The 17,464-nt window shown below is 41.0% G+C and overlaps 2 protein-coding genes across 7 annotated transcripts; both read left to right on the forward strand.

The window, feature by feature from the left end:
- The first annotated feature begins 427 nt into the window (after window positions 1-427).
- On the forward strand, window positions 428-8,107 carry LOC127753212 (uncharacterized). 6 transcript variants are annotated; one of them, XR_008012515.1, is made up of 8 exons: window positions 428-834; window positions 1,372-1,767; window positions 1,989-2,409; window positions 2,711-2,971; window positions 3,040-3,313; window positions 3,947-4,049; window positions 4,136-4,266; window positions 7,111-7,258. XR_008012515.1 is itself a non-coding variant. In XM_052278680.1 (7 exons), exons 3-7 carry the CDS (start codon window positions 2,258-2,260, stop codon window positions 7,341-7,343), a joined length of 1,023 nt encoding a protein of 340 aa, XP_052134640.1. In that variant the 5' UTR covers window positions 428-834; window positions 1,372-1,767; window positions 1,989-2,257; the 3' UTR covers window positions 7,344-8,107. The 6 variants fall into 6 exon arrangements, 5 of the variants coding, with proteins under 5 accessions (XP_052134640.1, XP_052134641.1, XP_052134642.1 ...); XM_052278680.1 differs by lacking the exon at window positions 4,136-4,266 and having other exon boundaries at window positions 7,111-8,107; XM_052278681.1 differs by lacking the exon at window positions 4,136-4,266 and having other exon boundaries at window positions 1,375-1,767; window positions 7,111-8,107.
- An 886-nt stretch (window positions 8,108-8,993) lies between these two features.
- Window positions 8,994-14,992, forward strand: LOC127752987 (uncharacterized). The gene is made up of 4 exons (XM_052278442.1): window positions 8,994-10,232; window positions 10,562-10,672; window positions 11,239-12,332; window positions 14,716-14,992. The coding sequence occupies exons 1-3, from the start codon at window positions 8,995-8,997 to the stop codon at window positions 11,537-11,539; spliced, it is 1,650 nt and encodes a 549-aa protein (XP_052134402.1). The 5' UTR covers window position 8,994; the 3' UTR covers window positions 11,540-12,332; window positions 14,716-14,992.
- The last annotated feature ends 2,472 nt before the right edge of the window (window positions 14,993-17,464 follow it).

A 17,464-nucleotide genomic window follows, 5' to 3' on the forward strand; every position in this document is an offset into this window, starting at 1 on the left:
GGGGCTAATTTTATGTGGGAACCATCAAAAAGCAGCTTTCTCTCTCCTCTCTCTCTACTCTCTCTCTCCACCTTTTAGCCTTGAATTAGTCCATGGGTCCAAACATACCACTCTAGGCTAATGTTTAGCCTATCAATTCATGACTAAATATTAGCTCTCAAAATTAGCTCTGGGCTAATCTTCCACAGAGTGCCTTATAAGAAGTATTAGGACATTATTATACTCGGTTTCGATTAATGAGGCAAATTAACAACCGGTGCCGGGCACGTGTACCCACACACACGCCCCCCGGCGGGAAAACAGCTCACCAGCAGCACTGCCCCCTTCCCTATTTGTGGCTCAAACTCAACGTCAAGAGGGGGTCAAAATAAACTTATTAAAAAAAAGTCAGGCCTACTAAGCCAGCCCAAAAAACCGGGAAAGAGAAGCAGAGAGCAAAGAAACGCTAGGATTGGTGAGTTCCCACTTCCCCCCCGGCTCCAGCCGACCGCCGCCGCTTCGCTTGCGCGTGCGAGACGCACGTGACCGCCCCACGCCGTCGCCGTTCCTGACCTCCCGGCCTCTCCAGCTCGTCTCTCCAGCTCTCCCACGCAGCTTCCGCCTCTCCCCGACTACCCGACTGCCCGTCGTCCGTCGTCCACCGAGGAGCCGAGCCGCTGCCGTCGTTTGCCCTCCCGGCTGCTCAATCCGCCGAGCGGCAGAGGGCCGAGGCGCCGCCGCGCCAAGATCACCGCGAGGCAGGCGCCGAGCAGCCGAGGCGCCATCGGCCGCCGGCACCGGGAGCCCAGACGGACGGCCGGCCGGCTTAATTAATGTTGTACTCTCTAAAACTCGGTAATCTTCTTTTGCTCCTCTATAAATTTTGATTCAGGGAACTAGTAAGAGTGATTGAATTCTAGAGATATATATGTAATCTATCAGTCAGTGCTGCATTAGGACTGCCACATCAATAAAAATGTATTATGCAAATATTGTTTATTATTGTATTGGGATCTGGTGTTGCGTTTGCAATTTTAATTTCAGTGATACAGAACTAATTATCTGCAATACATTTCTTGCACATCCAAATTACATGACAGGCGAGCTCTAATTTTGATGCCATCTAGACCGTTGCTTTCGTTTGAATTAGACTAGTAATCGGAGCAATGCACGCTTTCACAATTTAAGTTCTATCAATGCAAAATTTGCCAATCATGTTGAATGAAATTTCTGAGAGCTGTCACATATGTTGTTTCTATTTCCATCTAAAATCATAGTGATAATAAAATTTTATCGACATATGCTGTTTCCAACGCAGATTTATCAACATGCATATGGGATTTACAGTGTTCGTAAATTTTGATATGTAATGTGAACTTGTGATTTGTGAAGTAGGACCATCCAATGAAAAACTCCTGACTATGCCACTGCTCCCAACCTCCATCGCTTGACCTGCCTGCACTGCGTGCCCGCTCTCTTGCTTCTCTCCTTCCTCCCGTCGATTGGGGCTGTTCGTTGTTGAGCATGCCCAAGGGTAGAGGAAAGAAAGGAAAGAAAGGAAAGAGAGGAAAGAAAGGGAATGGGAAGGGTAAAAGAAAGAAAGGAGATGACGTGGCTGTGGCAAGCTCTGACGAGAGCAGTTCCAGTTCGTCTGTGGCTGAGAGCAATTCAGGAGCGGTGGCGGTGGAAGGGATGGCGGCAGCAGCGGTGGCGGAGAGCAGTTTGGGGGCGGGGGAAGAAGGGACAGGAACCGAGGAGGTGGTGGATGTGCAAGCGCCAGAATGGAAGGTATACTTCCATATTTATAACATTCTTTTTCTTGGGAGAGCTGTGCCTTGCACTTTATTATTGCACTATTGGTGTGCATATGTTGCATTTATTACATTATATCCTTATGGACGACCTTCTTTGTGTGCATTTTGATAAGTATCAGTTTTTCTTTTTAGATTTCAACTAGTGTATGCCCCTCTTTATATGTATTGAGTTGATTAGCATCGGCATTTTTGTAGAGAGAAGAAAAGGATATATTGGATGTATTGAGAAACCGTGCTAGAGGTCGTGCACAATGGTGGGGTGTTTCTGTATTCATCTACAAATTTAAATATGGCGGAGTTGATAACCAATGGTGCAATGGACAGACTTTCCTGAACACTCACATTGATGAGAGCTTCACAAAGGACAAACCTCAACAAGTGAGTATTTGGACATGTCCTTTAGATGAAAGGCAGAGAGTAGAGTTATCAGTATCACTGCTTTGGGGTGTAAATCACTTCGCCATATGAAGCCAATCTTCTTAACATACAACAAGAAAATTCAAAAGATTGTCGTTGGCTTCACGAGATACAACAAGAAGTTTGATTCTTGGATCAATAGCCAACAGATTGTGCAACCTGATGGGTATTTGCCTTCTGAGGGTGTATCAATGATAAGGTTTGTGCTTATATATCATGGTTCCTCTTTTAGATAAAAATATAGTGCATGGTCACGTGTTCTAAGTCTCAGATTATTCCTTTATTATAATTTTCAACTTTTCATGGTGATTATTTTACTACTTACAATCTCTTTCTGTCATGCAATCAAGTATTATTATGTTTTTTGGGGAGAAATATCGTGTGTAATTCCCGTTATGTGTTCATACCATGATACTCTATGTTCTTAAATATGTGTCCAAACTGCCTAGTTTATACCAGTTGTTTAATTTGAAATGTCTGTTTATTTTTTCATTCTGCAGTGATGTCCTTCGTGCTATGTCAGAGGTTTCAAAGAACAGCTGCAAATTTGTTGGTTTGGAGAACATGTCAAGTTATGTAATGCTGGATAATAGAATCAGAATTTTACCTTTCAACATCCGAAGGGGGAGTGCTGACAAGGATGCTGATATAGCTGACCAATTGCTTGCATTCTCAGATTTGCTTTTAAAAAAGCTGTATCCTAAATGGAAAGATGTTGATCTCATGGAGTTCATCAGTCTGATGCATGAGCCAGACACAACGTAAGTTCAATCTATATATTTAGTGTATTTACATATATATCAATAGCTAAACGCTTTATGTATTGCAGGATCGATCAATTGCTTGAACACCCACTGTTATTGCTTCCACAAAAACGTGAGTTAGTCTATAGGAAATCATGGATTCGTGATTTATCGAATGATCAGGAGGACTTGATAGTATCCATCGCATACAATGGTTGGAAGTCAAAGATTCCTGTGGACGAGGATGTTCTACAGTTCATGCTGAAAACCGGGTACTATGATGATGATTTTAATGGTGCCTTTAAGTTTAGCCATGATACCTCATCCCACTATATGGCTCGTGCAAGACAGCTGAACAAGGTGAGAATATCTAACTAGAGGTTTAATCAATTCATGATAGTCTATGTTAAAATGTACTCCCTCTATCCCAAAATATAAGGACATGTGGGGTGGGGTATGAATCTGGACAAGTGCATCCTTATATTTTGGTATGGAGGGAGTGTTAGATAGAATATAGAATATATGTAGAGCATAGTAGTCCTACTAGCCCATAAAATGCCTAGCCCATATGTAACTTGCATATAGCCATATGCTCTATTCATAAATCAATGAATTCAGGTTACTCTTGTATTTTCACATGAGTCTGCTTTCTGCCACTTGGGACTTATTATTGGTGGTGCTGCTGAATTGTTGTGTTTTGTCTTCATCGGAGCAAAGCAGAATAGGAGGGAGATTGTTCACAACACAGATCAGAGGATTGCTCATTGAGAGCATCTTTTTCTTGCTGTAATTTGTTGATTGCTAATTCTTTGCTCTTCTACTAAACTGAGCAATTGTTGTTTTGTTGAGCCCACTAATTGTTAAACAGTACTCATGGATTTCAGCAGTCTCCTTGGCCCTGGTCCTTGTCAAATTGAGTGCTCTAGCTGTGGAAATTTTCGCCACTGGGCAAACAATGTAATTCAGGTTGCTCTTGTATTTCTGTCTAATCAGGCTACCTATGGAGCTCCACACCTGGTTGATTCAAAACTAAAGAAAGCCCTGCCTGGGTTGGTCTCAAAGGTTTATGCCTTGTCCCTTAATGATGCTTGGCAAGGTATACTATCTTCCATTATTTGTCTCATCACAAACAGTTAGATGCTAAAATTTTATTTTGATAGTTTTACAGTTTCATCTTTGTAGTTATGTCAAACTAGAAGAGTCATTCAGAGCTGGTAGTACAAATCAAGATCATTGGGGGCTCCCAAACCTTACAGTGGTCCTGGCTAACAGTTTTGGCTTCTCTTTTTTGGATATGGAGGTTCATTTTGCAGGTAGAATTGACTTATTGCATACAAAAAGAAAAAACAAAATATAAGATGGATTCTCGTTACTGATGACTGGCTTGCTAAAGGGATTAAAACGCCACCGTTTGAATTTCATTGTTTCAATTTCATGTCATCACCTAGTTCTGGGCTTCTGGCTGCTTGGTCAGTTGCAGTACTTCTTGTGGTTACGCAGATGTCTGCTAATTTCTTGGAATGAGTGTATAACTTGTTACATATAACAAGTCAGCCCCATTGGCCAAGACTTTACTTGGCGCTTTAGTCCTTCCAAGGGTAGTCAGGGGGTATTTTTGTTGGTTACTGATGTGGAGTTTAAAAGTCCCTCTTTTTCAAAATATAAGGTGTACTTTGTTTTGTTAGGACAAGGCTTTAACCAACAATTACTATGTTAGTAATGTTATTTTTGTGACGCAAATTTGATGTCATTAGATTTCTATTCAAAAGTACTCTTATGATTATACTTTTGTGTCACATAAATGATATATTTATAAAGCAATTGTTGGTTAAAGTCTTGTCCTAACAAAACAAAATACACCTTATAATTTTGAAATGAAGGGAGTATTATAATATTAAGGTTACTCTTGCTGATAGGATGTCTGGTTTTCTTTGGGGGTTGCTCAGGTAAGGAATCTTTCTTACTTGATTTCAAGTTTGTACTTCTTGTAAACATCCTATTCTTACAGGGAGTGGTAGGTTATCATTAGAATGGGCTGGGAAGAAAAAGCCTGGTGGGTGTTCTACTATAGTTTTTCATTTAACCCCATTATAGAATCTCATGGTCTGAAGGAGTTGGAAACCCATAATAAATCATTTACTTGGGCAGTCTTGACAATCCCACACTTGAGAAATTGGATAGGGTATTGGCACATTTGTTCCTGGGAACAATGATATCCTATGGTGCCTGTGAGTTAGAGCCCTTTTAATCATTCTTCTCTTTTCTTGATACAGGGGTTAGTTCTGTCTGACCGATTAGACCAAAGAATCATGAACTATATATCTATATCATCGAAAGCCTCCGTAAGACACCAGCAATTCACAAAGATTTGTGAATTGCTGGTGTCTTAGGGAGGCTTTTGATGATATAGACATATAGTTCATGATTCTTGGTCTCATCCTAGTTTTTTTTGGAAATCAGATCTTTGAGACCATCTTCTGAAGAAAGCCAACCATACTTTCCTTACAGGAAAGCAAATACAAACTACTGCTGGGGTTGCCAGCTTGTGCTACAAGCACAGCACAGACCATCATCTATGCTTACGATACTTAACTCCAAAACGACCACAGCTAGAAGCAAAAGGACTCAGCGGAATATAGAAGCTACAACTAGTACAATCCAGCAAGAAAGCATCATGCATCCTTCAGATTTCATCTGGGAGGAGTGCAGCAGACTTCAGTTCCTGTGCTCTGACAACAGACTCTCAACGCACACTTCAAAGCAACCTTGATCCTCCTCTCTTTGAAGTTTTACCCATTTCTGCACCAAAGACACCATCTTATAAACTACATGGAGAGAATTTTGCATCAGTTTGTTTTCAAAAACCCATTCATTTCTCACTAGCCATAAAGCCTAAACTATCCCTGCCAAGTAAACCACCCACAACTTTTTCATTACTATCTCTAAGCCCTCACTCATATCTCTTGGTAACCTCTCTAATGCAAAAACATCTCTCGCAGTTCACCAAAGTAAGACTGCTTTGTGACATTCAAACAAAATATGGTTACCTCTTTCAAATTTTGAGCAGAGTTATACAATCTTCAGTCCCTCCCTTCCAATTTCTCTTAATTAACTGCAGAGCACAATGAATTCTCCCTCTAAAAGCCAGAAAAATGAAATGTTCAATTTTAAAGGAATTTTGCTTTTCCAAATGACTTCCATTTCTGCATCGACAACCCTCCAAAAGTGATTAATCTATACATTGATCGAACGCTGTACTTCTTTCCTTTTTCAAAAGCCCAACTTAATTTATTTGGTTGATCATCTAGAACCGCTTCCTGAATCATTTCTAACAGCTCTTCATAATCTGCTGTATCTGTCTCACTTAAGTTTCTTCTGAATACCAGATTCCGCCTCTCTCACATTAGCTTTTTGTTGGGTACTGATTCTGTACAGATTTGGGATTTTTACCTTCATAGGCACTTTGTCAAGCCATACATCTGACCAGAAAAGGACAGAGTGACTCTATGCACTTCTTTCTCTGTATTCCTGTCCAACCATTTGTAGCATTCATGTAAACCTTTCCAAAATTGAGAACCTCTTGGAGCAAAACTTTGCTCAAAACTCGTATTCATCATATTTCTCCTTAGCAGTTCAATATGTACCTCATCAGAAGAACTTTCTATCTTCGCTATCCATTTACATAAACGACTTATATTAATAGATCTAGTTTGTAAATATCCCCAACCCTCCAAAATCTTCTTTTTTGCTATCCAGATGGCAGTTTTTTAGAATACCTGAAGAGTTGAAAGCTCAAAAAATATTTCATAGATGGAATAGATATAAGATAGATGTTTTCAGTGAATCATTTGGTCTTTCAGCCTCTTCTAGAGCTAGCAGATTTTGTTAGAGAGGAGGAAATGAAATGGATGCACAGGTCTAAAGATAAAGTTTTCCTCGAGGGGGTTAGTAATACTAAATTTTTTCAACTTAAAGCTAGTGAGCTAGAATTTTAGCTTTAGAATAAGAACGGGCTAGGATTTGATAAATTTCAGGGATTTGAGAGAATTTTTCACGTCCTAGTGGTACCCTACTTTGAAACTTGTGCATTGCTTTGTTTCTTTCTCTTTGTTTGTGAGATAGGTAGACTGATGTTTACTCTTTGATTTGACTTGCAGGCTCCTTGAAATTGACTGGTAGGGATGTTCCAGAGAATTTCTTTGATGGTAGCAGTTTCGTGGTGGTAGCATTTAGACTAATTAATCATGGAACGAATGATCTACCGATGTGTCAGTTTTGGGGATGTTGGGAGAAATTTGGGTTTTGTTGTGCATTTAGACTAATTAATCATCGAAGTCTCCTCCAAATGGTTAAATTTGCAGGACAACACTATGCCTCCGATCGACAGTAGCTTAATTGCTGATCAGATGTAATTGTTGCTATTGTGACATGTCAGATCTTCAACAATGCCTGAATGCATTTCATTCAGCCATCGGTTGTTGGGGAATTCCAAGCAGTGAAAGGGAATCAGAACAATCTTATTATTACATCATATGATTGGAACGTTACTAACATTTCCTGTACTTTAGGCTGGCACTGCAGTGTTATCTACTCTCTTGATCCAGGAAGTTGTAATATGCATGTTTGTGTTTTCTGTTAGTTTCCTCTGAAATGGACAGATGCTATTTCTGATCTTGCTCCTATGTAGTTAGATGATAAAGAGAGCTAGCTTGAACAACCTGCAAAGCTCGAAGAACCTGTAACTAACATGCTAGTTATTTCAGCATTGAAACCCGGCCAAAACCAAACAAACCCGGCTAAAGCCTAACACATGCATATTAAGAAAGGATTAGGGAAAGGAAGGGATTCTCCTCCTCCACACCTTGTTCGGTTGCTTAGGACAAGAAGTTCAACGTATCATACACCTTCAAAACCTAGCTAATGATCTGCTAGATGCTTTTACTGATCTAAGAGGAGTGTCAAAGTCGCATATTCCTATGGCGAACGCACCGGAAAGAGTAGATACCCATGGAGGGAGACTCTACTCCAGCCCCTAAGCCTAGGAAAAGGGGGAGAGACCCAGATGGTCCAATTCAGGCTAAGTGGAGATGTCCGCAAGAGCTGAACATGGCATCGCCTACATCACGCTCCCATTCAATAGTCTCGAAGGAGACTCGTCATTCAATAGTCTCGAAGGAGACTCGTCCTGGGGACGGACGCCAAAACGGCAAAACGCCCAGTAGACTAGCGCGCGCACCTAGTCCAACCAGCACATCGAAACCCTCCTATTTTAGGAAACCAGAATGAGGAATTTAACACAAACTATGTCATCATGGGAGACGAACTGAGCGGGGTGGGCGGAGCGGCGACGGACTGAGCATGCCGGCGAAGTGGAGCAGACCGTCGTCGTCAACCGCTGTCGCACCCACAGCTGCCGCACTCGCCGGTGACCTCCTCCTCCTCCGGCCACCTCCGCCGCCCGCTGCCTGTTGCCGCTGCCGCTCCGCCGGCATGCTCTGCTCGCCCCGCTCTCCAGCCGCCACCGCCCCCATGTGAGGCACTACAGAGGAATAGAGGACACAGAGAAGAGGGTAGTGAGGATGACATGTGGGGCCACATGGGTCCTACCATTTTTTATTATTTTGTATGTGCAACTAACATGTTGGTCCCATAGGTTTTATTATTTTTCCGAATTGAATTGTCACATAAAAACGTCATGTCAATGCCACGTTGGACGAAGTCCTAGTCAAAGGAGCAACATAGGCGCCACGTCAGCCAAAACAGGGGAGAATACTGCCGAGAGACTTCGTTTGCATGGTTTTGTAAGTCGTGGGATGCGTTGTATCTGGTTTTGTGGTCAAGGGATTAATTTAGAACTCGGCGATAAATTATGGGGCCTTTAAAAGACCGGATCGAACTTTCGGTCACGACCAACGGTCGGGCCGGGCCGTCGAGCTGCGGGCCTTTTGGCCATATCTACCGCTACTCAGGAAGGGAAGGGAAGGGAAAGGCAGTCGCATCGCACCAAAGAGGGGGCGAGGGGCGAGCGCGGCGAATCGGCGATGGGGGAGAGGAGCGATCTATGCGACACGTTCAAGTGCTTCTGCGGCTGGCGCGGCAGATGCGGGCCCAACATCCCGCGGATCGCGCCGGGCACGGACTACCTCGCCATACCCGCCGCCGCCGTGGACGACGACCGGCCGCGCTGGTCGCTCCTCGTCGGCCTCACCTCCTTCAAGGTGCCGTGGCACAACCTCCGCCTCCACAGGTTCCGCGTGGCGGCGTCGGGCCGCGTCCTCGGCGACAGCGACGACCTCCTCGAGCGCTTCCTGGACGTCCGCCCTGACGGCGCCGCCGCCGAGATCTTTGCCAGCGCGTCGGCCCACGTGAGCAGCCGCGGCGACCGGTTGCACATCATCTGCAAATGCTGGCGCCTCAAGACCGACGGCAGCGACAGGGAGTACAGCACGATTCCGAACGACATCCGCCTGGGCAAGAAGTACACGTCGCTCGCCATGAACCTCGCCGACAAGACCCTCACCCCGCTCGGCGGCGACCTCCCCGTTGTTCCCGGCGAGCATTCCTCAATCGCGGCAGGAGGTGAGGACTGGGCACTCTGCGTGGAGCGACCTTTCGACAAGCGGCGGCAGCGGGGGACGACGATCCTCCGTATGCAGCGGCTGGAGGCGGCCGGGCAACGTTGGGTCGTCGCCGCCGAACACGAGTTCCCCCATGACTATACCAAGCACAAAATCAATTTCGGTGGCGGAATCCTCCAGGGCTACGTTGTCGTCCGTGACAAGATCTTAGTCGCATTGCTTGGTGCTGTCTTCTTCGTCTTTGACTGCTCTGACTGCACCTGGGCTCCGGTCTCACTCTCGGGCGACATCTACGACTATATCCCATTCAAGTCCCGGGCTGCATATGTGGAAGATGACGACACGATCTACTTCATCCGTACTAGTACTCTGCTCGCCTACAAGTATTCACCGGAGCAGCGGTCGCTTTCACCACCAATCAAGGTGGCCACCCTGTTTCCCTTCATGGAAGGGGAAGGATTTGGCTATCTCGTGCATCTAGTGGACAAGGTCCTGTGCGCCGTCTGGTTCGGCAATGATCTCCCTTGCGCCTGCACCACAGGACACCTGCTGATCACCACACTCATTGTCAAAGGCGACTGGGATTCTGGTTGTTTCACCCCCAGAGATGTGGAAATCTTGCATTCGACCTGCCGCAGAGTGGAGATATCTGAGGGTGGTGGCACACGAAAAGGACGATTGGGTAACTTCGGTTTTTTACAGTAAGTGGCTTTTACTCCCTTATTTTCTTTGGTATTTGGTATAACAACTAGCCATTGTTGGTTGTTAGACTCTTATTCCTTCACATTTCTTGCCATGGGATTTGTTAGATTTGTCATCATAACAAAATCAGAGTTTTAAACAATTAAGTGGAACAATTCAATTTGATGGGTTTCTATAAAAATTCTGACAATTCAATATCGTGAGTCTGTATTAATTCTTTTTCTTTGGTTTTTGTTACAGTTAACTAATGCCCTGCTCAAGTAGTTGTTACTGCTGTTAAGAAATTGCTGGTTGTATTTTTCTAAACTATATTCCAATCATGAAATAGGTTGTATGTGGAGAATGCTTATCAAGTGGATCCAACTTCAATACATCCAACGATAGGACAGGCTGCCTACTTAGGCTTTGAAGATTCCTCAAATATTCTGCACTGTTGCAGGTATTATACTGTCCCATAATTTTCTGAGTTTGCCTAGTAAGTGCAGTTCAATCTGGTAATGAAAGCCCTTGCTGGTTTGATTCTGGTTCAGCGTGATTTAGTTGAAGAAATCAACCAGAATTGCTTTGCTTGTACCCTTCCTCCTCTAAACCGTTTACTTCAATGTGTAGTGGCTTTGTGCTAATCTCCTATCGAACCTTTTGAATTTGCACTTGAGATGGTTTTATCTAGCAGGGAGCTTACCATGGCTGAATTTATAGAAGAACATCTAGTGCATCTGCTGCTTATTGATTTCCATATGCATCAAGGTTACATGACTACTTTACCGTGCCTCCTAGCCTAATATCTGTTTGCTATAGAATTTCATGATTCAAACTATGCTCTATATCATTCTATGAATCCTGAGCCATCATTTAACAATTAAAATTTCGGAGCTAAATAACAAAGATTCTTTTAAAAACATAACATACATTGTTGTGTTTACTACTCTTGCTAAATACTGTCTATGTAACTTCTATTGTGTTGCTAAGCCGCATGTACCTTTTTTGGTTTCTAAACTTCTGCAGGATGTTCCTAAGGGATGAAGAGGATAAAGCTGATGTTGTGCTTGTGGATTGTAAATTCCCAGTCAAAGCACATCTGTACGTCATAGCAGAGACTGCTTATGGTTCATTGATATATCAGGTCAGTATTTCAGATGGGAAGTTTTTCTGTCATGATAAAGTTCTGGAGCCACAACGCAATGTGAACAGCTTTATTACAAAAAAGAGCCGTATGGATGATCCTCCTTCATGTCATTTTGTTCACCAAGAACAATTTTTTTTATGTTATCTCTTCAGCCCCATTGAAAAGGATGGATCTGATTGATGTTCAGTGCAACACACAACGAACTATTGATACAAATCGACCTAAGGTGTTCTTTACAGCGGTTTTCTTGGTTGGTCGTCTTATTGTAGGTCTAGGTCATACCCTACAGGATGTGTGCATCATGAGAAAAAAAAGATGGAAATGTTTGGTTACATCATCAGGACCATTTTCAGACCAGACTCAGAAAATTGAAGTCTCTGGATGGGCTGTCCTTAACAATGATACTTTTATAGTGGCTGATGCTAAGACAAGTGATTGTTTCATGCTTAACCTAACAACGGGTGAATGGAATGTTGTCAAGCCACGTCTATCATACCGTTGTGGCATGTTATTTGGGAGATCATTTTGTGTTGGTGGCTTCATTTACACACCATGGGAAGGTGGTCTTGCTGCTTTTGAACTTGTCAAGGATGAACATTTCTACTATCTTGATGAGCCCATTTTCTTCGGATCATGGAAGAGGATGATTTATGGGTCATGGAGAAGGATTTCTTTGGATGAAGAGTTCACTTGTATTGCTTTAATTGGCACAGATGAGGTCTCTGATTGCATTGCATTTAGTATGTTTCATGGAGCTCCTTCGCCGCCTCCTTTTCGGGGTACAAAGCACAACGTGATGATGGCAACTGTCCTAGTCAAGACTCAAATGACTGGACGAGGAACAAAACAACCTATCTCAGCAGAACATATAGATTTGTGTACTTCCTCCATTGAGCATGAAGGGTGGATCAACCCTACATTTGCCTTTGCTTTATAAGCATGCTTGAGGTGACGATTCTTCAATCCAGAATCGGTGAGATTTTTATTGATACTTTTGGTCTTTTTTTTCATGCGATTTGAGTCTATCTGTCATGCAATTTTGTGTTGTTTGGAGGATTTTGGACTCATTTTCCTGTGATATGTTGGTTGTTTCAGTGGGGAACATGTACATTCAGCTTGTTTTTCTATATGTGTTGAATGCATGTGGTTCTATTAATTCAGACATTTGGATATGTGATATTTTGGCAAATGTATTTTGAGTGTACTTGAGTTCTTTTTTGGTTGCTGCTTTTTTGGCAGCTATATATGCAGCAACTTGCTTTGCTTGCCAGCTGTTGGTAGATGGGCTACTTTAGGTTAACTGCTGAAATAGGGATTGTAGCTGAACTGCTTTTAGTAGATTATCTGTGGACCTAATGCATGGAGGAAGGTAGTCTTTTGGTTTCTGAAATTTGATATATTCAACCTTTCATTTTGTGAAAAAAAATTATCTATTTTATTGGTTTCTTAAAATTGATCTGTTGAGGAAAAAAATGTTTGGTTTTCATGTTTCTGATTGAGATCTGAATATCTGAATTGGATAGCTGGGGAGAAGAATTATTGCCTACCTAGGTTGCATAGGAATTATGATTGAATTGTTTAGTGTGTAGCTCTGCTGTTTCAGCGTTCAGCAGCCAACAATAGAATAACTGTTTGTACTTCCCTAGAAAGTAATCATCCAGTAAGTTCACATTTATGAGCAATTTTTTTAGATGCTTTTGATATTCTGATTTTTTTTTATGTTCGCATTTAAGTTAAACTCGCTGATCTATTGCCCTTCCCCAGAAGAGAGAATTCATCATATAGAGGATAAACATGATGTTATCTATCCTCAATTTGAACTGTTCTCTCCATTCTTGAATCCACCTTTTGTTTCTGCCAAAAACACAATCTGAAAATGCTTGCAACATTAAATGAGATGAGAAATATGAAACTATCACTGACCTACTTTTCGGTACAAGGAAGCTGCTCTGTTGGATTTGTTTTCTTCAGATCATGAACTTCTGCTGAAAATTAGTGTAATTAAAAAGTTATTTGTAAGTAATGTAAGTTACAAGATATTTATTCTATATTTACACTTAATTTCTTATGTAATTATTTGAGATTGTTACTGTAACTTATGGCATTTTTTACTGAATGGAATGAAATTTGTTCTGAATATGGTATTGTACTGAAAATAAGTATGTGGCCTGATCTTTAGAGGACAAATAAGATGGTTGAATTAAGTACTGGAGGTTGAATAGATTACTAATAAGATGCTTGTTTGATTTTGTTCAAAAATTTTTTAGCCGTGTTGATTTGTGCATTTATTTTTTGATTCTGTAGGGAGTTTTCCTTTTCCGTATGCTGATTCATTTGATTGGGGGATGGGTTTGATTGTGCATCATGGACCTGTGCAACAGTCTGGTTGCGAAGTATTTTGTTCCTGATCTGTTTGATTGGTGGGAGTTGAGTCCTAGATCTGTACAATAGCTTAGGTGCTGATTCGTTCGACAGTACGGTGAGCAACGTGCTCTCAGGTGATACTGTTTGCTAGTTTGATGGTTGTGATGATTGAGAAGTAATAAAGTTATAGTAAATGCTTTGTAATATAGTTTATTGTAATTACAGTTTAGTTATATTGTAATTACATTATAACACAAATGTATGTAATTAGTGCTGTTTATAGAGTTTATCTCCCATGTTTCATTCTGATTTCCTTTAGCAAACCTATTCATCCTTTAGGATTTTAGATTTTGGTGCTGTTTAAGAGTTTTGAGTTTATGATTACAGTTCAGGGGTTTGGGTTTTATTTTTTATTGTTTAGGGGGTAGACCTTATGGATTTATGCGATTACTGTTTATGCCTTTATTAGTTGCATTGTGGATTCTTGCTTTGTGATTTTTATATGTCAAATGTAAATATGAATGTGAATGCTTCTATAGCTTGAGTTGGTGATATTGATATATTGCTGGGGACCAGCAATGAACTTTTTTGTTTGTTTGGTGATTTTTAGTTCTGCTAAAATTTAATCTTTTGTTAAGAATGCTGAATGGGATTGAAATAGTTTTTGCATATGAAGTGAATTGCCTCAAGACCATCGAGGCAGTAGAATAGAATCAAGGCCTTATTTTATGATATAATTGCTTTTTGTTATCAGGTCAGGTAGTAGAATAGAATCAAGGTCAGTTTCAGATTTTTATCTTTTTAACAAGATGATATGAAAACTCTAGCAATTAATATTAAATTCGTCTGATTGTTATCTGAACTGCTGAGTTGATTTTTTGTTCTCGGCAATCATTTTGTTTTAGTTTGGCCACACATATATATCCTGCCATTATATATCACTTTTCCTAGTGCAATGATAACTGTACTGATTTCCTGATGTTTTTCAACAGGAGCAATATAGACCAAGGACTAATGGTAATGTAGCATTCGTTTTTGGACAAATTGACATGAATGGTATGAGAAAGGTGGCTTAACTAATTTTTCTTGTTGTCCAGTGCAGTCTGCTTGCTTCTTTTGTGTTTTCAGTTTTGTCTTGATGACATGCATAGCTAGGGGTTGGTGATATTGGATATCTTTTGTTGGTGATATCAACATCTAAGCTAATTATAGTGTGGTACTCAAATGATTCTTTTTGTTTATTAAGAAATGAAGTGTCTGGTTCTTAACTGCAACTGAAAATATTGAAAAAAAATCTGGTGTTCTTTTATTTCTCCTTATTTCACTAGTTAAAAATGTGGAATGGTACTGAAATTTGTATATGAAAATGAGTGTTTAGAATTGCTAATTTGTTTCAGTGCGGTGATGTTCAGTTTCACTGTGGGTTGTGGAGAGATGATTTCAAGATTTTTTTTTTTTTGAAGTAGAATAGTTGGAGTAGTCGAAGGGAACGTGGAACATAGCTAAGTTCCTCGTTCTAGGAACTTCACTTTTCTCCCTCCATTGCTGTTCGCGGCAGCGCAGCGTTGAAGCCATCTGCCATCGTGCTCTTGACTCTTTATGGAAAAAAAGGAGCAGAATTCAGGGAGTCAAACTAGGAGCACCAAACATGTTCCTCAAATTGGGTAAACCGTTTCGGAAAAGCTAGGAACGTTCCACCTATCTTTGCATAGTTTTAGGAGAGGTATAACCCTCTCATTTCATCTTTTTTGAAAGATGACATTTCTCGTTCCAGTTCCAGTTCCTCGATCCATCGATGAGGAACTTTTGTGACTTGGTTGGACGCCTTTGAGTTTTAGTACAGTTAGTTTATTTTTCTATGCATGTAAATTGTGCCACACAGCCTTTGTACAGCTAGTTTATCTGTCTTTTGCAAAGTCAGGAGCATATTGTGTTGCCAGGATGCAATTCCTTTTTTTTTTTAATTTAGATTTGATAAGAAATTGAGAACAGAATAGGTCACATCCCTCCTTTGTTTGTTTCATGGCATAGCATTTATTTTATAGGAGACTTTTCCAATTAGTACTTCTATCCTCTCAGGACCAGATGTACATGATAAATTGATAATTGAATTCTGATTTTCATACAAATACAGACTGAATTTATGGTTTGTTGCTTTCAGTGCAGGTAGTTCAGTTGTCAGGTTTTGTAGTTCAGTTGAGCTACTTTTTAAATGTGTATGTCAATAGTCTACCTTTACATGAGCGGAGATCTATACTTCATTTAGCACTTAGTTCATAAACCTAGTTATTAAGTAGATAATGACAGCTATATATTATGATAGTTTTTGGATGGCAGCATCTGAAACTAGCAAAAAATAAAATCTAAATGAGCCCATGCTTTGGGAGGGGGGAGTATTGAGTAGCCCATGCTTTTGTTGCTTTTGGATGTAAATGTACTCGGTCTAGCTTGGGACGGTACATCTGCGGCCACCGGATATGGATTTGGTTGCTGGCGATTCTTCCGCACCAGGTGGTTTATAGTGGAATTCAATTTCCTCTTAGAAAAAAAAGAGAAAAGAACTCTTATGGATTAGAGGCATATACAAATAAATGCAACTTATATCTAATGCACAACCCGTCCTAAAGTATTAAATTGGACATATTATAGTACAATTCATAGTACAAATACTTATTTATATTTTGAAACGGAGGAAGTAGTTTTTTTTAATACTATATATACAACTCCAACGCTCATATGATTGACAGATGGTTATATTTTTACCTTTTAGTTCATATAACTAAATTAGTCTTACAACCCCAGGAAAAAAACTAAATAGTCCTACAAGCTATAGTTTGGATATAAAAAAGACAGTACAGATCATTCTTTTGTAGCAAGAAGTCCTGTTGGAGGCTTTATCACGTCGAATTGCTTAAGTATGATAGGAGTCCATGTGTATCCCATGTGTTTTTCGGCTAGCACTGTAAGATGGTGGGCTAGGCTGCCTAGGTCCTAGCTCCTTGTTCAGTCCCAACTGAATTTTATCTTCTAATAGCGGAATGCCCGTGCCATGCAATGGAAATTAAAAAAAAAAGGCTTTAAAGCCTCAAAATTTAAAATAAAATTATACTCATTGGAAAACCTTTAGATTAATTTTTTCATCATTTTGTATCACTTTAAAATATATTTTTCTTGTTTTGATGCTTTCTGGTTGAGGAAGGGTTAAAAGTCCACCTATCTCAGTTTGAGAGAGCCACATGACAGTGGTGGTGGGTGCTGACAAATTCTTCACTCATCAGCATTATTGGAGTTTTTTAAAGGAGTAATACAGTAGCATATCTCCAATTGTCAACTGTTTTTATGTCCCTCTTGTTCAAACTATCAAATCGTTCAGGTGGAAAGCCATGTAAGAAATGTGAATCACAACTGCAGGCCAGGGTGCAGTGATCCACAATCGCAGACTTGCAAACAACTGCACAAATTCAGACAGACATCATTGCAGTCATACTTCAAACATTCATCACTGATTCGTAACCCAATCCTCAGAAAAAAAGAGCCTCACCTAATTAGCTTACCTTTTAAGCTTCCTGACATTGTCAAGGAACGCTTGCCCGCCCGGCAACGGGTTTCCTCCCTGGACACCTGAATCAAGTAACAACTTGTTATCGAGCAGGCTGCTGCCGCAGCTGCCCCGATCCAATCCCAGAATTTACTTGGCCATCGTCTGGCTACGGGTAGTCCTCGGCGTCCCTATGGGCTATG

This window comes from Oryza glaberrima, chromosome 10 (genome assembly GCF_000147395.1).
Source record: "Oryza glaberrima chromosome 10, OglaRS2, whole genome shotgun sequence".
In the NCBI taxonomy this organism is placed as follows: Eukaryota; Viridiplantae; Streptophyta; class Magnoliopsida; order Poales; family Poaceae; genus Oryza; species Oryza glaberrima.

Bases quoted from the DNA above. Each gene is read 5' to 3' on its own strand.
- LOC127752987 (XM_052278442.1), top strand. From the start codon at position 8,995: ATGGGGGAGAGGAGCGATCTATGCGACACGTTCAAGTGCTTCTGCGGC. The intron at 10,233-10,561 runs GTAAGTGGCTTT...ATCATGAAATAG, and splicing joins GGTAACTTCGGTTTTTTACA to GTTGTATGTGGAGAATGCTT. The intron at 10,673-11,238 runs GTATTATACTGT...AAACTTCTGCAG, and splicing joins AATATTCTGCACTGTTGCAG to GATGTTCCTAAGGGATGAAG.
- LOC127753212 (XM_052278680.1), top strand. From the start codon at position 2,258: ATGAAGCCAATCTTCTTAACATACAACAAGAAAATTCAAAAGATTGTC. The intron at 2,410-2,710 runs GTTTGTGCTTAT...TTCATTCTGCAG, and splicing joins GAGGGTGTATCAATGATAAG to TGATGTCCTTCGTGCTATGT. The intron at 2,972-3,039 runs GTAAGTTCAATC...TATGTATTGCAG, and splicing joins ATGCATGAGCCAGACACAAC to GATCGATCAATTGCTTGAAC.